This window comes from Ursus maritimus, unplaced genomic scaffold (assembly GCF_017311325.1).
Source record: "Ursus maritimus isolate PB19 unplaced genomic scaffold, ASM1731132v1 scaffold_21, whole genome shotgun sequence".
NCBI classification, from domain to species: domain Eukaryota; kingdom Metazoa; phylum Chordata; class Mammalia; order Carnivora; family Ursidae; genus Ursus; species Ursus maritimus.
This window is the reverse complement of record NW_024424564.1, coordinates 19,594,023-19,618,576: the sequence shown is the minus strand read 5'-3', so window position 1 is coordinate 19,618,576 and position 24,554 is coordinate 19,594,023. Positions and strand designations below refer to the sequence as shown.

The window sequence follows — 24,554 nt, the reverse complement described above, 5'->3', positions numbered from 1 at the left end:
ATAGTATGTAAATTTTGTATCAAAAGAAAAGTGAACAAATATTGAACTCTCCTTAATGATATACATGCTGAACTATTTAGGAGGTAGTTTAGTTTATCTGTACTAATTTCTACGGGTTACTTTTTTTGGTACATTTCAAAGTAGCTGGATTAAATTACAGGGTAGATAGTTATGTGCCAAGCAGGTAGTAACATGGTAATAGTAGAATTTAGATGGTGAGTACATTGGTATTCATTGTAAAATTCTTTCAACTTTGCCGTATGTTTGAACATTTTCATAATAAAATGTGGAGGAAAAGAGGAAGAATGTTTTATGTGGAAGGTAGTATCAAGAAAAATTTTTAGGTTTTCTGTAGTTTTTAGGATCTAGAGGAATAGATAGGATGGGGGGGCGTCGTCTAGGCAGATTTGTAAGGAAAACATTATAAGAGGAAGAGGCAGCATTAGAAGAACCAGGATAAGAATTGGACGAGTAAGTAGTTCACTTTGGCTGAAGCAGAGGGTAAAATATTGAAAAAACATGAACATAGAAAAGTGAGAAGTGTAAGAAGTCATTAGGATTTTGTTTAGGAATGATAAACATTTCTTCCTCCAAACCAAAGGAAAGAAAGAAGGGTGTGAAGATGTAGGAACTTCTACTGTGAAAAGAGTACTACCCTTGGAAAATTGCCGTTGACCATTTCAGTTTCCTGGATAGTATAAATGTGCCATGGAGCAGTGGGATTTAATATCAGTGGGATCTTAAGGAGACTGGAGAAGATTTAGAGTGGTAAATACAGGGTGACAGGAATTCAGGCAAAAGACTGATCTGTTAGTGGAACATTACAATGAGGTTAGGGTGACGTTATAGTGGATCATATCAACACGGTGTCATGATTTTTCTAGCATTGCTCAACAGCGTCTGCTTTAGAGCACAGAAAGCAAGTGGATGGTATTGTTCAGCTCTGGAGACTGACAAGAGTTATTAGGAATTCTGGGGTGGTGAGTGGATAGTTGAAATAGAAAATAGGTAAGTAAAGCCTGTGAAGTGGACTGGAAAGAATTAGAATTTGTCGAGAATCAGGAATTTACAATGAGGACACCCCCCCCCCCAAAAAAGAGAGAGATTCAGTCAAAAGAGGGAGAAAGAGATGGAGGGTGGGGTACTGTGCTCTTCTCTGGGAATTTCATCATTCTGAGATCTTAGACGTGACATTTGGAAGTGGTGGCATCATTCTCCACCTCATCCTTTCAGCCAGAAATTTAGAAGGCATTCTTAAAACTCTTTTTCTCTTAATCTCTATCTCAACAAGAATGTTTTAATTCTTGAGTTTTCATTGTGAAGATAATTTAAACTGTATGAACATGAGTAGCTAGATAGATGGGTGGGCAAACAACTGACTGTCTTGCAGCTGAATACTGCTTCTTCATTTTAGTTGCATACATTTGCATCTGTTGGATTTGGTGCCAAATACAACAGATTTAACAATCATAGACAAATGAGGAAAGACCTGGATGTATTTAATGAAAATGTCATGTTTGTAACGGGTGGGGGTCAATTCCCAACCAAATGAAATCACAACCCTCTTTATAAACTAAAGACAAAAGTGGTGAGGAAATTTATAAATTTGTTATGGCTTATGTTTATACTACAGCATATATAAAGGCTTAGGTTTATGTTCATAACTGTTTAAATAGCATAATAAAAATTTCAATTTTAGGGAAGTCTGTAGGAATTTTTTTTTTCCTTTTAGTGAGATCCCCTTATGTTACTCATTTTTGACAAATACTGTTGTGCATAGTAAATTTAGTCTCCTTAGCCTGGTGTATGAGGCTAGCTATAGTCTTCCCCTCTCATTTCTAGTTAGTGCTCCCTAATCACCTACCTATCCCTTCTTGTACTTTGTGATCCTTCAACAAGTACCAAATGCTCTCTATCCAATAGGCTGTTTCCCCCTTTTAGGAAAATTGTTTTGGTCTTCCCCATTTCTTTACCCTTAAAGACATTGATTAGCTTTCTCCCAGAAGCCCTGACTCCTCTCTAGGCTATTCCTGTCTTCTGAGATCCTAGGAACTATGACAGTTACCATGTTAAATAAAGATCGTCTTATTTCCTGTTTGGATCCCTTAAAATCATCTATTTCGTAACCATCTATATAAATGATCTTCCTTTGTATGCCAAGCATATTGTACCTAATGATGTTCGGTAGTTTTGGAAAAGACTTGAAGAGTGTAGCAGTGCTGGTGAGGGATATTAAAGTCCACAAACTGGTTTTGGTCTTCAGAAAGATGTTTTCTGGGAGAGGAAGTTTATTGTTGTGACGAAGTAGAGCTTTGGGGTTTAACTCCATGTCTTATTTATATAACCTGTTCTCTTATTAACATAAAATAACTGTATCAGAAAATATTTCCATTTGTATCAGACATTATTGTCCCACTAAGGTTTACATATTGCTAAGTTCTATAAAATGAACTACTACTTTTCCTTTTTTTTTTTTTTGTTATTGAATTCTTGAATATTAAGTTGCAAAGTAAGTCATTGTACATTTTATTATTCTAAAGACATGACCATGCAAAGTTGTGAATAAAAGATAAATAATAGAAAAGTGAACTCTTATCTCAGGGTCTTTGCTCATTTGGTGGGGGGGGGGGGTCACTAATATGTTTGCCCAGAGCTCTGAAAGGATCAGCACTAGTTGTGTCACCTGATTGTTCTTTTTAATCACATCCATGCAAAGAAAATGTTGCCAGTAACATTTATCAGTTTTAGTTTTTTTCAGCAGTTGTCAGTTTTGATGTCACTTGGTCAGGCTTCTACATTTTATAGGTAGGTCATAGTTTCTTTAATACATTTTTTTCATATTAGGAACTTTATGACATAAAAAAACTGGAAAATAAACATTACTCCTAGAACTGAAACAGACGCTGCAGAATCCACACACTTGAGCACGAGTATTTTTGTGTTACTGAGGAGAAGTCCTCACACAGTTTCTATGTGCTCGTATTTAGGCTCAACTTTTTTTGGTGTTTGGCAAATTAAGAGCTACAAATTAAAATGAAGATAGGAAATTATCAGATGGTTTTAAGAGGTGATAACCAGAAAACCTATTAAAAGCAAAAACGATTCCCATAAAGCATTTTAAGTATCATTATAGCTGCATAAACTATTGGCTACAAGGACATTGTTGTGTAACATCAGATTTCAATAGTTGATTTCATAATAGATTGGTAGAGAAAAGTAAAATTACATTTTTTGTACTTGTTTAAAATAATAAAGGAATGTGTAACAGACCTTGTTAGGAAGATATCCATCAAAAGTATTTTTTAAGGAAATTTTAATAATTTATATATATTCTTTTTTATATATTTTAACTATGAATTTGATATAATGTTTTGCAGGAACACTTTCAGGATTATCTTCGAGAATATAAGTGAAACTAGAAAAAAAAAAGTAAGAACCCTCGTGGTAGCGTAGTACCTGTGTTTCATGTATTTTAGGGTTATTAGATTTGACTGTTGCCTAGGCATTTCTATCCGTGGGAATCCCAAAGCCTTATATGGTCAAGACTTAGTTTTAGACTTTCAGTGAAATGCAAGGCACCACTCCAAAAAAGAAAAAAAAAAAAAAAAAAAAAAACCTAGCTGGCTTTCACTTTGTCTTCAGTACTGTCTTCTTGGCTGCTTTTATTACCACAGTAGCTAAATTACTAAGAACCTTATGTGCATTGGGAGTCTGTCTTACTAGTGGAAGGAATTCCTTTTGTGGCAGTAGTTTTATGCTAGAATGCTAATGTTATTTTAACAAAACATTGCATGCTGTTGGTTATATAATTTTTGTTTTTTGGTTTTTGTTTTAGTGGTTTTTTAAGGGAACTTAAAAGCAGTTCTGGTTTATTTTATCTCACTACAGGGGAGGGGATCATATCTGCATGTGGTGCAGTTGGAAAGTGTAGGTTTCATTAATGGCAGGTATTAGGGAAGTGAAAATGAAGTTATTGGCTTGGAGTCGTTTTCCTTGGAACTCCTGCTATCTAATTACGGGACACAGGTGAAAAAGGTGTGAAACTTCAAGAGAAGTAGTGATAGCCAATAAAAGGGCCAAAACAGTGCCTTATTTCTACACTGATATGATCTTATTTAGCACTAGTTGTCTTTTTTGCCTTGAAGAATGTGATGTTTCTGAGTGATCATATCATGAATATTACTCATTCATACATTAAATCCAAGATAGTTTAATACTTTATAGATACTAGAACTCTTGGTATCAGTTACACATTTTTCATGTATGAAAAGGGAAAGTATTATTCCCCCCTAAGATTTCAGAATGTTTTGCAACCCCTCTGTCTTCATGGAGTAAGTCAGATATGACATGGAAAAATTAATATCTCTGATACAGTCAACTACAGGTAACTAAGAATCGGCAACCTATTTCTGAGTCCTAGCAGTGAAGCTAAATCATACTTGTAGGTTCCTCCATTTCACATTTGATTACTGTTTGATGTATTCTGGATACTGTGTTATGAATACGTAATGGGATCCTTGGAATTGAGAACTTAGTATAGTGGAGACATGAAGGGAAAGTAAATGTAGAGATAGTACATATGGGAAAATAATTGTAACACATTATAGTTCATATGTTACAGAAAATGGAAGGGGAGAGTGATTTAAGTCCAGTTACATAAGCATAAGCTGGGGAAAGCCTAAGAAATAAAGGCTTAAGATGGTTAAAGAAGGCTAAATTGAGGAGCAATCTGTAGGATCCTGCAGTGCCTCAGCCATTACTCCAGGGGTGCCCTTTATCTTCCAGAGAAGTTATAAAGTCCCAAACTGCCTTAGTTAAGTCTTATAATCAAAAAGAAGTGGAATTTCATCATCAGGTTACTTTTTCTTGGCACCTGGACTCAACCCCCTCCTCCTATCAACCAGCTTTTTTTGTGGTGCAACCTAAGAGTATGCTTCTTTAGGATGGTTAGTACTAGGTTTTATCTAAAGATTCTTTATTGTCATGTTTGCCTCAGCAAAATTTTGTAGCCTCTGTCTTTCTGTCAAAAATACCCGTGTCTCAGAGTCTTTTAGATAACTGGAGAATATCCCCAAAGGTGAAAATCTCATTTGTAATGCAGTGAGTCAGCCATGTTAATCATTAAATGTCTAGTATAGATAAATAATAAAAAGATCTTTCAGAAGTTTCTTGGTTCTATGTAATTATTGGTGCGTAAAATCTGCATACAAAGTTTTCCTCCTAGATGCAAGATAGTATAAAATTGTGAAAGTATTAATTCACTGTTTAATTATGTCTGAGAGAGACTTGGAATTTACAGTGCAGTGGTACACTCATTTATTGTATTTCAGATGGATTATATGGGACAGTAGTCCCAGACTGCATCAGCTTGGGCATAAAAATAGATTTTGGTGATAAAAATGGATTTTATAGGGAAAAGGGACTTGTTGACAAGTTCTAGTAAAGAAATCTGTTTAATCCAGTATTTTCTAAATTTTTAGAAGTTTTTAAGAACATTTTTGTCAGAAACCATTTATTTAAATTTTTTTAGTTTAGTAGTTTCTTGGAAACAATTTGGGAAATACAACAGTAAATTTTTGTGATAAGTTGCTTTCAGAAGGGCTCCAGACTGACAGTTGTTTCAGGAGGCAAATTGAAAATTTAGGTATTCTTATTTCTGCTTTATTACTTTCTCTCAGAGATCTGCATTTGAAGGAATATAAAAACTTCATTTTATGTCAATGTAAAAGTCCTAGCATCTTTTATAACATTTTGGGGAAAATTATTAAATGAATATATTATGCAACAGAAAATCATACGTTTCCCTTTCCCTCAAAGGAATATATAAAAGCTGATTTATTTTCTTCTTGCTATTCATATACCCTCCCTCCTCAAAAGTAAATATTGAAGGACTAGTAGTTTTTTAAATGTATTTATTAGGATAGCTCTACTTAATAAGAAGGTTATTCTTTTGTACCTTTGACTCATCAAACATGTACTCGCTAGCACATTACCAGGAGATTGTTACTTACTTATTCTGAAGTTATAATTTCAGATTGTTCTGGCATATTCAAGAAATGGAGGTGGTCCAGTGTGATTAGAGTTTGAATTTGTGGAAATGGAGAGATAGGTCTAGATGATTTAGATAACTCTTTGCCTAAAGGGCCACTTGATAGCATTTAAAAGGAGTTGAAATATAGTTGAAATATTTATTTAATTGGATAGATTTTACTGTTAAATAGGGTTTTTATCATCTTACCTTTGATCGCGTGTTTTATTTAGTATGTTATTAAGTAGCGCCAAAATATGGGGCATTTGGCTTGTCAGGTTGTGTTTTCATCCATACTGCCTTCTCTTTCTGGATTTTTGCCTACTAACACACTTTTTTTTTTTCTTTCCTTTGTTTTGTCTCCCCTTCCTTAAATACTGATGGTCCTCCAGTTTTGACATAGGCTTTTCTGATGCCATTGTACAAATGCTGCTTGTGCATTGTTTATCACTCTAGCTTCAGTTACTATGGATATCAGAGGTTTTTAATCTAGTCTGTTTTTACAAATTAGCTGGGGAATTTCTTTAAAGTGGAAATTCCTGGGCACCACCCTCAGAAATTCTGATTTCTCCTCTTTCTCCCATATTCAGGTTAAGTACTCTAGTTATGTGTATAGCATTTATTTATATCTTTTTGCTGTTGTTTGTTTAGTTATTTGTTTAGTTATCTGTCTTGCCTGCTGGGCTCTAAGCTCTGTGAGTACAGAATTCTGGTCTATATCCTTCACCGGTATATTTCTGGCAACTAGCATAGTGGCTGAAGGGGACGCTCAGTAAATACTTTCTGAGTTAATGAAGAATATGCTGCTCTTCATCGGCCACATATTTTGCTGGACACTGAAGAAACTCATCAAGAAACATAACGAGCATATGCAATTTTTTGTTTTGTTTTGGAAAGCCATAAGAATTTTGTGTCCTCACTATAGAGACATTTTTGGAAGATAACTCAATTACTTTGACTTCTGTTAATTAATATTTTGGCACATATTCTTTCAGACTCTTAATCAGGTATATCAATGGCAAGAATGGTATCACATTATACATACTTTTGTAAGCTTTTTTTTTATTTAATAGAAATATTGAGTAGAAGCTTTTATTTCTTCTCCTGAAACTAAATTATCTTCCTCTTCGTATGTACATTGATTAAACCCCTCTACGTCAGTGAGTGACCACTTCTGATAAAAGACTACAGAAAGAAAAACAGCAGCCTGGAACTACCTTCCTATCTAGAGCTCAGATATTAATGAAACCTGGCCAAAGATTTAGTTTCTCCAAAAAGTTTTAACTTATCTCTACTCCCATACTGACTTTTTCTTGATTAATGCTATATTTCTTTTAAATTGTTTATTATTTTTGTTTTATCTGCTTATCTCATTTTCCTAATTATAGATTATAAGCATTCTGTTTTAGCTCAAAAACAAAAATCTATTGGGTGGCTCTGTTAGGTATTGTGGGGTATATAAGGCATCTTCTATTTTTAAGGAACTGTCATTTAGTTGGGAGAAAAGACTGTAACACATGAAACAATGAGAAAGGCAGCAAGTCTTGCACAGTACTTAGCATGGTTTTATGTACACATACATACCTAGTGTGTATAGGTAATAAATGCCTACTCATTAAGGAGAAGTTAACATTTTGTTTTGATTCATTTTATATGTATTACATAGTTCCTATATACCAGGCACTGTGCATAAAGGAAACAGAATATTTTAGTGTTCTTCCTTGTATTCACCAGAATGCATTATATATAGTAGGTAATCAATAAAAATTATTAGCGAGAGAATGATCCTGACTTTCAATTCTTTTTAGTTCCCTAAGGATTTTAAACTCTAGAAGAAATGCTCTTCCCTTACGAGGTTCCCAAATAAAAGTGTTGGTCTCTAAAGATCTAGGTTTAACTCAGTACTTTTATAGTTTTTTATCAATAAAGGAAATAACAGAGCCGTGTAGTAAGAGGATAAGGATATATTTCAATCTTTGTATGTTTATAGTTTCCAGTTTTTAGTGTTGTCTTTCAAATACGTAATACTTGTTGGATGAGGCATGATTGTTCAAGCGATACTTATATTATTTTTCCCCTAGAAACTTTTTTTTGGTCTCAGAAGTTTTTTAGATGTTTTATAGTCTGTTTGTCGTGTCTATCTAGTTCTTTCAGTCCATAAATATATATTGGATCTACTCTGTCAGATATGTGTCTCCTTTATTCTCTCTAGGATACCATATGTACATAAGGCCTGAACTTTTCTTAATCCAAATGAAGAATTTCCCATGTTCCAGCATTGCATATAATCTGTGTTTTAAATTTATTGTCCCAATCATTTTGTGATTTGAATATATGATTTATTATGAGGACAAGTTTTTATTTTTACATCTAGATTTCCTACCTGCTTATATGATAAGAGTAGAAAGGTAAAAATATTTTAAAGTTAACGCAGTGCTGGGGGGCCCTGTGTGGCTCATTTGGTTGAGTGTCTGCCTTCGGCTCAGGTCATCATCCCAGGGTCCTGGGATTGAGTCCCGAATTCGGGCTCTTTGCTCAGCAGGGAGTCTGCTTCTCCCTCTCCCTCTGCCTACAGCTCACCCTGCTTGTGTGTGCACACGCTCTCTCTCTCTCTCTCTTTCTCTGTGTTAAATAAATAAAATCTTAAAAAAAATAAAGTTAATGCAGTGCTGAACTTGTTATGTGTTTTCAAAACTAATACAATAGATGACTCCTAAGATTATACATGCTCATGAGAGTACTACTTAGAGTTCTTCATTGTTTTTCTTGTATAAACCACATCCATAATTCCTCCTTTGATAGTCCAAATTCAGTTTTCTTTAAAATAGACAAATACTTGCTTGGATATCTTCAGTTTAGTTCCTCTTTAAGCATACTCACTGACACGTGTATCAATCGGAATGCTTAGAGCATGGACTATTTTCTAGTGTATCTATAAATTTCTGTTCCCAGCAGTGGAGCAGAACCAAGTTTTCCTTAGTAAGAGTCATAAAGAATTGTTTCAAGGAAGTGGAAATTGATTTAGATAACTTACTTCCATATTCAAATTAATTTGTTTGCTAATTAATTGTGTTACTAATGATTAGGCACAGATTGTAAACATTTCAACTAATTGGCTATGATTTCATTTAAACTTAAGTTCTCTAATGACATTTATACAACTAAATCTTTTTCTCTTGGTTTACTGTCCTGAGTCATATATAATTTGTATGAATGAGCTTATATAAAACTTTTATGTGCAAACATTTGTTTGAAGGAAGTTTGAAATCCCGAAGATTTCCTTAGTGCATCTTTTAAAATTTAATCCTCCTTTTAGGAAATAATTGTGGGTGGGACTTTTACCAGAAATGGTACTAAAAGTCTCCAGCATATAACCTTGTTTTATAATTTATGGAGGGACGAAAAAGTAAGTTAAGAATGTAAGAAAAGAAAATTTTAGATGGAGGTGATTTAGCATGTTGATTATGTATTAATACAAGCATAAAAGTACTTAATATTTGACAGCTACTCTAAGTGCTTTCTATGTTAACTCATATACTTCTCATAGTAAACTTTTGAGGTGGGTACTATTAATACCCTCATTTTCCAGAGGAAACTGTGGCACACGGGATGTTAAGTAATTTATGCAACAACACCTGACCAGTAAGTGGCAGAACTGGGTGAATCCCAGACAGTGTGGCTCTAGCATATGTACTTTAAACAAAACCACTTTCATGAAAAGAAATATTACAGTGTTAGAATTTATTTCAAATGCTACTAATTTTGTAATTTTGATTTTACTCAGTTGAATTATGTAGTCACCACATTTGTTTTCATTTCTCTAGAAATGAAATTTAATGATTTTTCAAACTATACATACATGCCCCACCCAAAAGTTGTTGTTAGGCCATCGATTTTGTCTACTTTCAGCCAACGGTGTATAGACCCTTTATTCAACTCTTTGTTGTCAGGTTGCAGTTTTTTTCTTTAAAAGTGTGGGAAACAAAGTTTGTCCTTGAGCTAACTTGATGACAAGAATAACTAGGTTTCCTTTTCAGTAAAAACTGATGTTTTATTTACTTGAACTAGTTTGTTGAATTAGTTTACAGCTCAAGTTGACAAAGCTGCCTGTACTTGGAATTAAATGACAAATGTGTCTTCACACAGCCATTTGTTACTGGCAGTTGCTCTCGGTATGTATTCATGAAACACTTAAGATATACCTCCAAAATTTTCTTATCTAACATAGTGTGAGTCATTCTGTTTCTTTCCATATATGGCTTAATAAACTGACCATATTTAGTCAAATATTTAAAGCTAGCAAGTCATGTGTCTCTTAATGTGCTGCGTTAGCTTTTGATTCTCTTAGCAAGAATATTTTTATGGCCATGCCTTGCCAGTTTCTTGTATATGCTTTATAAATGTTCAGGAGAATACTTTGGACAATTTGCACCACAAACTTGAGATTCACATGTAATATGTATTTTGTGACAACATTTTTAGCGTTTAATTTTGATTAAAACATTTCAGAAATTTATTACATCTATAAACAAAGGAACAAACAGATTTAGCATTAACTGCTTTAGGTATTTTTATTGGTGTTCCTTACATTATACTGAAAACCAAATATTTAAAATCAGAATCAGCAACATCTCATTTATTGGGAATTAGCTATACGCATAGGTTAATTTTTTCAAAGAGCTAGGGGGATTGCCTTCCTAAACTTTAAAAATTAACCATTCGTCTTGAAAATCTTTTCTCTTCAGTGTCAAAGGTTTACTCATAAGATGGCAAATAAACTCTTTTCTAGATCCTGCATACCTTTATCCTCACTATATGTGACTTTGCATCTTCATACACCAGGAAATGTTTGTCACTTGTTCATATGTTAAGCTCTGGTGTAGAGCCTCCTGCAGGAAATATTCCCAGACTATCATCCACCATTCTTCCTTAGTTCTCCCTTTTCTGAGCTCCCACAATAAGTAGTGCACAGCCCTATAACTATATCATATTCCTTTTAATATAGTCATCTGTTTGTGTATTTATCTTCTGTACTAGATGGTAAGCTTCTTGAGACCTTTCTCTTTAACTGACTGAATAAAATACCACAAATGTCTTTGTTTTCTAAATAGAATATACAGATCATAATTTAATCTTAACACTTCTCTTACTATTTTCAGAATCACTTCTCTACATCCTTTCCCCGGGTGATTTCAAGCCCCACTGTATTATTACCTTAATGCAGATAATTCCCGAATTGATGTTTTCATTTCACATTTATTTTCAAAGCTCTACATCTGCACATCCAATTGGCCACTGAATATGCATGGTTAGATAGGTATACAAACACGTATAAATTCAGCATATCCAAAGCTATGAAATCATCTTTCTTTCCCCAGCCTGCTTCTTAAACCTGTAGTATTTATTTTTATGAATGGCTTCTCCCTGTCCCTCACCTTACGTAACCAGTCTTTAAGCCTTGCATATTTTCTGTTAAGTTTTTCAGTATAGATCAGTCTGAATAACTGCTAAGGCTCAGTTCAGGCTCTTCTCTTTTCATCTTACTTCCAATAATCTTTCTGAAATACTGATCTGATCATGTCACCCCTCTGCTTAAAAACTCTAAAGAGCTCTTTTCAAACATTGTATAATTAAAATTGTAAAATGTTTTCTCCTATTTGTCTCTACTGCTGAATTGAGCCAGTATTACTGATGGGAGTATTGTAGTTGGTTCTTTTTGATGTGTGGGAGTAGAAAGTGGATTGAAAACCACCTAGAGTGTCAAATCCAGTCATCCTTGCATCACATTCAGATCTTTTATGTGGAATATACTGAGGTGTTTTAGCACATAGCCTTATCTTGTTTTATAACTTACCAAAACTCTGTATACCACTGGATCATTCACTTTATTCCATGCATTTTTTTTAATCACAGTGCATTTGCCCAGTGAAGTTACTTCCAGTTGAATTGCTAGTTGAATAACTCTTATGTAATCTTTAAAACCTTGCTCAAGCATGTGCTTTTTATTTTAAGTAAAGTCTACCCACAGCATGGGTCTGGAACTCATGACCCCAGTATCAAGAACCACATGCACTACCGACTGAGCCAACCAGGCATCCCTCAGATGTGTATTTCTTAATGAGACCTATATAGACCATCTTAGTCACAAGAAGTGATCTTTATGTCACAATGGTATTTTAGTAGTTTTCTATCCACTACTGTTATGCTCTTATAAGATCATTCTTATTTATGGACAGGCCTGCTGTATTACAGTGTGATCCTTCCCCTTCCCTACCTTGGCTGATACAGTTTTTAGTATGTATAATATGAAGAGTAGCTAAAGGAATTTGGGATATTGAGCCTGAAAAAGAGTATGTGAGAATTCTTGGAGGGGGGGAATTCTTCATAATATCTAAAGGTTATCAGTTAAGAGAGGGATTGTATTTGATTTTGGAGCTTCAGGGACCAGAGGATAGAAATTAAAGGAAAACCTATTTTAGCATGTATGATTTAGAGAAGGATAAATAAAGTGTCTTATAATGGAGGTAATATGTAGAGTAGGCTTTCAATAAATGGTAACCTGTTACTTTTTTCTTTCTAATTTGAGGTATAATTTAAAGTAAAGTATACAGCTTTGAATTTTGCAATTCAATGAATTTTTACATATGAATATGCCTAAGTAAGAATTAGAAAGATAGGACACATTTCCAGTCTTCCAAAAAAACTCCCTCGTGCCCCCCCTTCATTTCCCCACAAATTTAACTATGATTCTGAACTTAAGCACAAGAGATTAGTTTTGCCTAGAAAGCTGTAGTATATATCCTTTCTTTCTGCCTTTTTTCACTCATCTGACTCTGAAAGATCATCTGTGTTGTTGAAGGTAGCAGTGGTTTCGTCTTTTTGTTTGATGTTCTTTTATCATTGATGTATAAGATTCTATTACATGAATAGAATCTCCTCACACACATACACTCCATGCCATTTATTTATTACTATATTGTATTATACTTTATAGTATAATATTCTGTTATACTCTTATACTTTCATAGATATCTTCAAATGGTACACTTTTACCAACAGTTTGGTTGTTTCTTCATATTAAAATAGATCTACTATTTCTCTTTTAAGAATCAAGTCTTAGGGCACCAGGCTGGGTCTCTTTGGTGGCACGTGCAACTCTTGATCTCTGTCTGGATTGTGAGTTTGAGCCCCATGTTGGGTGTAGAGATTATTTAAAAATAATATCTTAAAAAAAAAAGAAGTCTTAAATTTTCAAAACGGCCTATTCATTGTAAGCATTTTGGAAATAAAGGAAAATTTAAAGAAAATAAAATTTTTTCTTGGTCTCACAATCAATGATAATGACTGTTAACCTTCAATATATATTCTAGTCTTTTTGTGTGCATATTTTTTAGTAAAATTGGAATCATATTAGGTAAACTGTTCTTATATTCTTTTTAAAATTTTTAATATATTGTGAGCATTTCCCATATCCCTTTATAAAGAATCATATCTTGTTTGCTTGACATTATCTTTCATTTTTTTAAAAACAATAATGAGATTCATATTAGATGGATTTATCAAAAAGAGTTTTATACTTTTATATCAATGATAAAAGAATACTGGGGTCGCCTGGGTGGCGCAGTCGTTAAGCGTCTGCCTTCGGCTCAGGGCGTGATCCCAGCATTCTGGGATCGAGCCCCACATCAGGCTCCTTCTCTGGGAGCCTGCTTCTTCCTCTCCCACTCCCGCTGGCTGTGTTCCCTCTCTTGCTGGCTGTCTCTCTCTGTCAAATAAATAAATAAAATCTTAAAAAAAAAAAAAAAAGTCAGAATACTGTTGTGGAGCCTGTACGAATTAAAGCAGATTGAGTGAAAAGGTTAATTAATAGAATTAATCAATCTTTAAAAAAAATTTAAATCAATGTCTTTTCTCGAGGAAAATTAATGAACAAGCCTATAAATAGAACTAATATTAATTGATGCCACTGTGGATCATTAGCAATCTCAAATAACATTTTATAGACTGCTTTCTAATATAATAGTATTTTGACATTTCTTCTTTTTTTGCTACTAGATAGCTGTGGTTCTCAGATCTTTCCAAACCTTTCTTTAACCACTGCTTCTTGAAAATGGTTCTTTTCCCAAGCAGTATATACTTAAAGTCCATATGAATGTTACTTATATATTCGTTTACCATCTGCCATTTGAAGGTACTGTTCTGGGCACTATGGGACCTTGCCATTATGTTACTTATAACTTGTTCCAAGGAGAAGAATCATAGATACATAAGAATCTTAAACATTTTAGGGAATTTTAGACATCTGTAACCCACCAGCTTCCTTCCTCCACTTGAAAAATAAAGACATTAAGCCTCAAAAGATTAAATTACTTGTCTGTCACTACAAAATTTGTGGCAGAGCCAAAACTAGAGCCTAGAGTTAAAAGCCATGATTCCCTGTCAGTATTTTTCCACTTCATACTTTGTCCATAGTGCTTTTTTGACACCCATTTTTTCCCGTAGAAAATACTACTGAAGGTGTTTTCTTTTGCTTCTCTGATAGGTAAAGAAAAATTGGTTTCATTCATACAACACTTTGTAAGTGCCTAGAACTTAAGATATCCTGTTGCAGAGACTACAAATAGGTGAGAAATATGTTGATAAACTAGGAATATCTGTGGAAAGCAGTGTTAAGTGTGGAAAAGAGCTTATTCTCTTGGAATCTAAATATCTGTTAGAGTGCCAGCCTATCATCTCCCACCTGTCTGACTTATTCAAGCTGCTTAATCTCTTTGAGTCTTAGCTTTTTTATTCGTTCATCCATTTATTAAGCCCCTACCACATGCCAAGAACTGTGTAAGATGCTGCTGATACAGCAAAATTCTTGTTCTCATGAAGGTTTATGTGAGGATAATGTGTATAAATCAGTAGAATAGATAAAGTACCAGTCATACTACCTGCACAAAGTAAACATTTATTAAAGTCCCTTCTTAGTTACTATAGGCTGCAGTTCTCGAACTTTTTTGTCTCAGGACTGCTTTATACTCTTAAAAATTATTGAAAGACCCGAAGAACTTTTGTTTCTGTGGTGTGTGTATATTACTATTTGATAATAATAGAGGTTAAAACTGAGGATTTTAAGTATTTATTAATTCATTTTAAAATAGCAATACTGTACCCATGTTACATAAATAGCATTTTAAAATTAAAATAATTGATTCATTTGCTCTTAAGGCTTGAATTCATCATTGACAACAAATACTGTTGTTTTTTTGAAATGTCAGACTTTTTTTTTTTTTAAGAAAATGTATGCCAAAACCCCAAATTAGACTTAAGTATAGTTTGTTATTTAAGTAGAAGTTGTGTTCCGTGGGAAAAGTGGCTAGTTCAGCTTGCATCTTGGTTGCCCAAGTGCTTTTCCTTAGAGCAGTCATTATACCTGGAAGAAGTGTTCTATCCATACTTCCTATCTTGTTCCACAGAATATTAAAAAGGTGTGTATTCAGGGGTCAAAATTTAATAAGATTTATAGGTTTTACTACTTCGTCAAGGATATTCATAAAGAAAAATAGCTTTAAAAAATATGAGTGTATAGTGGCAAATATAGTGACTGTTAGTAGAATTTTTTTGGCCATTGCTTTGATTTGTGCTAAGGCACAAGCAAGTTTTGCCACTGGTGCTTTCTGCACCCTCAAGTGAACCTGTAAAGACAGTGAAAAGGGGAAATACCATCTTAATATTATTTTGAGAATAGTTTTGACCTTGTGAGTTCCTTGAAAGGATCCCTCCCTCCTCAACAGACCACATTTTGGGAACCACTGCTATAGAGGATATTACTGGTACTTATATAATGTTTTAATTGTTATTATAATTGGTACTTATTTTTATCATCAGATTGACATAGTCTAGTCACATACAATACTGTTGTATGTGCATCTAAGCAAGGGCTCTTACAATTTAGTTGGTACCATTAGCCTGTTTGATGGCAGTACTATCAAGATAGCAGCAGACTAAAGGAGAATATTTATGTTATAAAAGCTGCAAAGTTTATTAGGAGCGTTGATTCAAATTTTTTCTAATTGTGCTTTCTGTTTTGTTTTTAGGCCTGCATTGATGACAATGTCGATATGGTGAAGTTTCTGGTTGAAAATGGAGCAAATATTAATCAACCTGATAATGAAGGCTGGATACCACTACATGCAGCTGCTTCCTGTGGTTATCTCGACATTGCAGAGTAAGCCAGTTCTGTGTCTATTTTTGTCCATATATCCAAACACTATTTTAGATACCTGAGATTTTATAGAAATTGTTGTTACAGATAAATGATTGAGCTCTTAGATTACCTTATTCATGAAAACTATTCTTCCCAGGAAAAAGAATAAGCAGTTCTTGGGAATCTGTATATCGAGTCTCTCGTTGGAAGGTCATCTTCCGTCTCCCCACCCTCTTTGGCTTTTGGTACTTTGTATTAATATGAGTAATTGTACACTTCTCCATTCGCATCTCCTTTTGAGTACATGTAGACCATTGTCTAATGATTCAAGGTTAATACTTAGCAGTCTAGTCTATCCTTATGTAATTGTGAATTGTTAGGGAAAGCTAACAATAACTCAGGTTACTTTGTTATAGGGAGAATATGATACATAGTTCTCTAGTTCGTTAAAACATTTATACTTAGTTGTTATTAAGATTGTTTTCTAAAAATGGTTTTTAGAAAATGCAATGAGAAATGGTCATTCTTATCTACATTTGATGGTACTTTCCAAGAAAATCTGATTCTTCAAACATTTAACAGGGAAGTATAGTTATCCTGACAAAATAATTTTTTCACTAAATTATTTCACTTTTTTGTTACTATGTATCCAATATCATAAATACATTTTATTGTTTGTCTGCTCACATCAGAGCTTATCAACTGGTAGATATTGAATATGGGAGTGCTACTCTGTGAATCTCTCTTAGTAAGCCTTAACTATTGTTATTTCTTTGTGTATTTCATTTCTTCCTCCGTGTGTATTGTAACTATGATACATCATTTTTTTAAAGATTTTATTAATTTGAGAGAAGAAGGAGAGATTGTGTGCACAAGCAGGGGGTGGAGCAGAGGGAGAGAGAGAAACAGACTCCCCGCTGAGCAGGGTGTCCGTCTTGGGGCTCGATCCCAGGACTCTGAGATCATGACCTGAGCCAAAGGCAGATGCTTAACCTACGGAGGCACCCAGGTGCCGCAATATATCATTTTAAAGGGGAGGCATTGTTTGGTAAAATGAAAAGTACTCTGACCTGGGAATAGAATGTCTGAGTCACTTGAGTTTTATTACTACCTGTAACACTAATTACACTTCATCTTTTTCTTTCTCAGCCTTGATTTCTTTTTTTTTTTTTTTTTTTTTTGAGATTTATTTATTTATTTGAGAGAGTACGCTCGTGAGCATGAGAGCTGGGGGTAGGGAGCAGTGCGAAAGGGAGAGAGAATCCTCAAGCACACTCCCTGCTGAGCACAGAGCCCAATGCAGGGCTCAATCCCAGGACCCTGAGATCATGACTGAGCCAAAATCAAGAGTCGGACACTTAACCAACTGAGCCACCCAAGCACCCCGGGCCTTGATTTCTTTTTCTTTATGTGTAAAATGAGGTAGTCTTTTGTCATTATAAAACAGTAGTGGTTGTTGATAATTAGTCATGGTTCTCAGCTTCCTTACTCCTTTCTCTTCTTTTCGTGCTCAAGGAGGACTTGAATCTCTTCTTCATAGAAAAAATTGCTAATGTGCATTTATCTTTAGCTGCCCTTAAATATTTGGTACTCAGGTTCTGGAGTCAAACGATGTGAATTTTGAATGCTTCCTCAGCCACACTCAAGGGGTATGACCTTGGGCAAGCTGCTTAGCTTTTATATGCTTCTGTTTTCTCCTCTGTAGAAAGGGAGAAGTATTTCTTAGGTTTGTTGTGGGGGTTAAATGAGTGATCCATCGAAGTACCTGGCACATAGTAAATACTCAATATATTATTCACTTTTGACCATTATCTTGTTTATCTTCTCTTGGGAAATGAAAACTCAGCCTTTTTCTTCAAATGTTTAATTCCCGTGTTTCCTTTTTTTAATTTATGCTTCTGAGTTTGAAAAGACACTAATAATCCTACTGAATAATTTCTTCCACTTGCTTGATATGCCATTGTGTATGTTGGGATGATTTTAGCTGCAAGTACCAGTATCAAATTTAAAGTGACCTAAAAAGGTAAGGGTCTTTGTTTTACAGTATATAAGGTAGTTTAGAGGAAGGGCATTCAAGTTTATTAAACTGCTCAGTGATGTCATCCAAGGGCCTGGGATCTCTCAGTTTTTTTCTTCTGCCTTTCCCAAATATGAACTTTATTCTTAGCCTTGTCCCCTCCTGGTCACAGGATGATTGCTGCAACTCCTGAGTTATATTTTTACATATGTACACCCGAGAGCAAAATAAAAAGTGAAGTGGGAAATGGAAAGTATCTTCTCCATATCCTGTGCGTGTCAGAGAAGGGAACTTTTCCCAGAGAGTCCTGTGAGTACATCACATTTCCCCTTCAGGGATTTGCATTGGCCTGGGCTTGGTCACTTGCCCATTGCTACCTTGGGAAAAGCAAGTACTTGGCATATTCAGTGTTTTACATATCAGTAAATAAGTAGGAGGATGGATAAGGGGTCTGCTGCAAGTGTTAATATTTTCAGTAGAATAACTACAACTTTTCATTTTTTTAAGAGGTAGGCTATGGAACAAAGTGTTTCATAGGACTTACACAAACAAAAATGACCTGGTTTGGCCAAGGTTAAGTACGGTTTTGCTGATCTAACTACCTTTCTTTAGGCAGTTTGAATTTATGGCTGTGGTATAACCAAAGTATTTAAATCCATAGTGTCTTTGAACAAAATTAAAATTAGAAGAATGATGACTTTTTCTTTTTTGATCTTTCTGCTTTTTTTAAGTAATAAGAGTGTTTATAAAAGACCATTTAACTCTGATGTATATTGACTGGGATTACTTGTTAAGGTGATGATAGTCCAAAACCATTCCAAATACATGATTTTTTTTTATTATGATATGTTAGTCACCATATCATCATTAGCTCTTTCACCAGTTAATCTCACTAATGACAGAAGTTAATGAAACCCTACTTTTCTTTGGTCTAGAAAAGTATAGCATGGTGGTTTAAGAGATAAGGTGAAGATATCCCCCAAGTGAGAATGTTTATGGGGTAAAAGAAGGCCCTATTAATAATGATATAGAAATAATATTTATAAACAAGGAACAACCTAGGAAAATTGAATTACTCTGCTAAGTGAAGTACTTGGAGTTATATTGTTATAATCCTGGTTCTGCCGTTCACTAATTTCATGCCCTTGGCCAAGCTACTTCGTCTCAGTGATTAACATTATTTATACAATAGGGATGATCTGGCTTCTTCGTGCCTCTTATTTCTCTTACTGCTTTTCATATTTTTCACACTCTCAATACTGGACTACTTTTAATTCCCCAAACTTTTACTGCTGGTTCATATTAATGAGTCTTTGCTGGTTCCTTTGCCTTATTTCTTTTCTTAACCAGCTCCTCCCAGACTCTCAAATGCAATTACATAAGGATCACTTCTTCCAGAAACATTTCTGATATTCCTGGCTGATTTATTATCATCATCATCATCTCTACAACATATCAGATGTTTACATGCTTCAATAGGAACTGCATTATGCACAGAATAGTTCTAATTCATACCTGTTGAAATGAGAGATGAAACAAACAATGAAGCACACATAGTTTAAAGTTTTGGAGATAATTTGGATACAGTGACTTCTAAATTTTTGACCCCTAAGGACACCTGCTGGCTCAGTTGGTGGAATAAGAAACTCTTGACCTCAGGGTTGTGAGTTTGAGCCCCAAGGAGATTACCTTAAAAATAAAATCTTACCCCAAAAAATAAATAAATAGAGATGGACCTCTGTTGGACATAGTAGAATAGAGAATGTGAGATTACAGTTTAGTTTCTAGACATTCAACAATTTCACATCTGGTTTGTAGCCTAGCAGAAGCCAAGTGAATAGATGGATGATGACTCTTCATATTCTGGCTCAGTTATCTCACCTTTTCACCGAAATAATTATTCTCAACCTCCCTGCTTCGAATAAGGTAGAAGTCTTAGGAAAAACTAAAAATAGAGATTGTTTAATAATGCCCCTTCTCCAGAGTGGATTAGAGGAATAGTAACGGAGGTGAGTTTGGGGAGTATGTTACCTCAGCATATGCATTGATTTACTAAATACTGTCGGGTCAAGTATTGAAATGTATGCACTAACATCATTCTCTTCCTTCAGTGTGCTGAATTGTGTCCGTACATAATTCATATGTCGAAGCTCTAACCGCCCCCAGAAACTTGGATTGTGACTAGATAGATGCAGCCCTTAAGGAGATAATTAAGTTAAAATCAGGCTGTTAGGGTAGGCCCTAATTCAGTCTTCCTGGTTTTCTTATAAGAAAAGGAAATTTGGATGGAGAAAGAGACACCTAGTTCCTGTACACAGAAAAGACCACAGGAAGCTACACTATGAAAAAGGTAGCCATCTGTGGGCTAAGGAGAGAACCCTCAGAAGAAACATTTTAAACCTGCCAACACCCTGATCATAGGCTTCAAGCCTCTAAATCTATGATAAAATAAACTTCTGTTGTTTAAGACACTTAGTCTGTGGTATTTTTTTTTAATGCCATTTTGTTAACGGTAGCACTGGTACACTAATTTAGGCAGTATAAAATTCTTACTGTCGCATCAAGGTATTTTTCCCTAAAAATTATAGTGTTGTCGTTGAGTCGTGGTTTAAAAGTAAAATTGAATAGTACAGCTTTGGATATATTAGAAAAGGCAAACAATTACAGAGCCCCAAAAACTATGTATTTAATTTAGTGCTCCAGTATATAAGTTCAATTAGTCTTAGCTCTCTAACTATAAAGTATAAATTATATATTTAAATTATTATGTACAGGGGCACCTGGATGGCTCAGTCGATTAAGCATCCAAATCTTGATTTCGGCCCAGGTCATGATCTCAGGGTCATGAGATCGAGCCCCATGTCAGGCTCCATGCTCAGCATGGAGTCTGCTTGAGATACTTTCCCTCTCTGTCTGCCCCTCCCCCTGCTTGTGCTCTCTGTCTCTCTCTAAAATAAATAAATAAAATATTTTTAAAAAACTAAATTATTATGCACAAAGCATTGAAAACCAAGTCCTCTGACTGAAGAAATAATTAAATGAAAACATAGGAGCTATACAGTGGCAGCATTTTGTCATTCTTTTTCATTTATTAACTGGAATATTTTTGTAAAAGAAACTTCCTCATATTTATTTAGTCACCCCTAATACAAGTTTTATAAAGGAAAGAGAGGATATAGTTTTTGTTCTTTTCCTCTATATACTGATTTTTAAAATAATGAGTTGGTTCATTAGTTACCTTCAAAGGGAACTAATTGGTTTTTTGAGGGTTAAGCAACTTTAGGAGCTCCTGCATTTAAATATACTTAATGTGCTTAATACATTGCTGTTACTGTCTTTATTGATTAGTAAATTATATGTCTGTGGTTATCAAGACTCTCTTCATGTTGGCTTCTAAAACCTTGGGAAATGAACAAATAAAGTGATCTTTAAACCTTCCTTGCTATGTAGTATTACAGGGTGTTCCAAACTCATTTTTTTTCCTGCCCTGGGTCTGGAATTGCCATTTCTCCAATGAGCTCTGTTCCTTGTGTTAGACGTGCTCATTGCTACTGAGTTGGTCATTGCGTCAAGTTCATATTTGGCACCAAGGTGTTTTCCTTTACCCTCTTCTATCTTGTATCAATATTTCCTTTCTCCCTTTATTTCATTGCCAGGAGTTGTAGTATTAAAATAACACAGAATTACTAATTTCCTTCATTATATATTACACGTACATTACACTACTTATAACAACAATACCACTAACAACAACAATATGATTACTGAAAGCAGTTTGAAGTTTTGTGTGAGGGCAATTCTTTTGGTCCTTAAGGTATTCCGACTTCAAATACACCATCAAATTACTGTGTGTTGGAACACTTGAAATAGTTCTTTTCTGTGTGGTTATGCCACCAACTAGATACACTATTAGGTTCATTGTTTATTTTTTAGAGTTTGCTTTTTTAAATTTAATTTTGTTTTATAATTTACATAAAATACTGAGTTCTAATGGCAATCCCTTCTATCCTGTTTCCTTCTATACTAGTTTGCAAATTTTATATTTTATCCCAGTTTGTTTTTTAATACAAGTATCATTGAAAATATTATTTCCCCTTGTAGGTAAATGATAGAATACCATATACATATTTCTTCACTTGCTTTTTCCACTTAACAGTCTATTCTGGAGATCATTATATAGTGGGGTATATAGAGCTCTTTCTCATTGTTCTATTTTTAGGTTTGAGGGCTCCATTGTATAGTATGTCATTGTAGTTTATTCAGTCTGTCCTTCTTGGTTGACCAAAGAATGCTATCTATTTGAATGACTCTAGTTTTAGCCTTGGAATTGTTTTTTCATTTTTGCAAATCATAGGAATTTTTATGTTTATGTGAAAAATTTTGTATTTGAATAATAAAACTTTAAAACAATTTGTTTTATTAACGTTTTGGTTATTGATGTGGTTATTCTGAAATCTTTTTGTATTTTAATTTTATCACCACTTTTCTTTTTTAGGCTTCTACCACAGATATTTAGGAGTGCTTTTTTGGTTTTATTCATTTATTTGAGAGAGAGAAAGAGAAACTGCATGCATGAGCAGGGGAAAGGGGCACAGGGAGGAGGTAGAAGAAGAAGGAAAGAATCCCAAGCAGGGGCATTCAATGCTGAGCAGGGCCCAGTGCAGGGCTTGATCCCATGACCCTGAGATTATGACCTGAGCCAAAATCAGGAGTTGGAAGCTCAACCAACTGAACCACCCAGGCATCCCTAGGAGTGCTTTTATCTTGAGTAGCTTTGGTGTTTGCCATAAAAATTTTCAATAGTAGGGAAAATTAGCCCTGTATAAAGCAAGCATTATGTAGTGTACATAGGATGACATAGTGATTAATTAGTACATTTAATGCATTTTTCTTTGTGTTTGGAGTAGTTTCTAAACTGCTACTATTGAAGATTTTATATCATTATAAAATGCTAGTGGGGGGGCTGGGTGGCTCAGTCAGTTAAGCATCTGCCTTCAGCTCAGGTTGTGATCCCAGGGTTCTGGGATCAAGCCCAGCATTAGGGCTTCCTGCTCAGCAGGGAGTCTGCTTCTCCCTCTCCCCCTGTCCCTACATGCCCCCCCCCCAAGCTTCTTGTGCTCTTTCTCGCTCTCTCTCAAATAAATAAAATCTTTAAAAAAAAAAAAAAGCTAGTAGGATTACATTCAGTGACATTTTCATGGTCTTATTTACAGCATGGAAAAAGTTTCATGAGTTTTGTCATTTGATCATTAAAAAATCAACTATTTAAGGATATGATAACTTTTAAATATTTGTGGTGGCTTATTTATGGCTTGGCTTTTCTCCTTCATTATAGCTTTATTCCATAAACATCCAGTATAATCCTCGAGATTTCTCTTGGCTTACCCTTCAAAATATATCCAGTATCTATTTTCATCACCTCTTTAATTTCTTCCTGATCCTGGACACTGTTGTTTTTCACTGGAATTATTATAGTTGCAACATTTCTAACTATAACCATCCTATTCCTGCCTCTACCCATCTGTTTTCCACACAGCAGGCAGGATGATCCATTTAAAATATTACAAGTGGGATAACATCACATTTTTATTCAAATCCTTCCAGTGGATTCATAGTGCATTCAGAGTAGAAGCCAGAATTGCTATTAACTTGAGGCAGATTGCCAGCTTTTCTGAACCTCTGTTTCCTCATCTGTAAAATAAAAATATTAATACTTATCCCTATTCTGTAAGATCGTGAAGATTAGATAATGTGTATTAGACACTTGACACAATACACAGCATATTTAGTATTCAGTAAATGTTAGCTAAATTGGTATTAATCAAAATACTACATATGGTCATTACTTTTAGTGAAAAATAGCTAAACTCTTGGTTCTCCTGATTATAAAGAAAACTATCATGTCATTTGGTGTGAGGGTAAACAGAACTAGATGAGAGGAACAGAAGAGATAGTAAAGTAGTCATTTTGTCATACTTACTTTGATATGTGGATATTTGAGCGTCAAGAAGAGTTGGCAAGTCCATGAATTTTGGTTTTATTTACATATTTCTTGTTAAGAATGATACTTTGTTCATCTAAAGCAGACTGTATTTGATTAGGCATCTCGGCAAAACTTATGTCTAGGATCCTATGAAAATATTAAAATTTGATATGAGATACTTATGTCTTACTATAGTAATAATGAGATGTGTTTGCTTAAAACTATAAAGATCATTTTCTTATATACATTCTTACTGCTTTTTTAAAGTACATATGGGAATGTTCCCTGTTACTTCCATTTTATAATCAGAACTGAACCTTCATTCTCAGGACTC

The 24,554-nt window shown here is 34.5% G+C and overlaps 1 protein-coding gene across 4 annotated transcripts in view; it reads left to right on the top strand.

Moving 5' to 3' along the window:
• Positions 1-24,554, top strand: part of PPP1R12A (protein phosphatase 1 regulatory subunit 12A) — a 139,005-nt gene that overhangs the window by 27,224 nt on the left and 87,227 nt on the right. For all 4 annotated transcript variants that reach the window (XM_040637291.1, XM_040637292.1, XM_040637293.1 and 1 more), the window contains exon 2: positions 16,111-16,241. In XM_040637291.1, the coding sequence (XP_040493225.1) occupies positions 16,111-16,241 (131 nt within the window). The remainder of the gene's footprint in view (positions 1-16,110; positions 16,242-24,554) is intronic.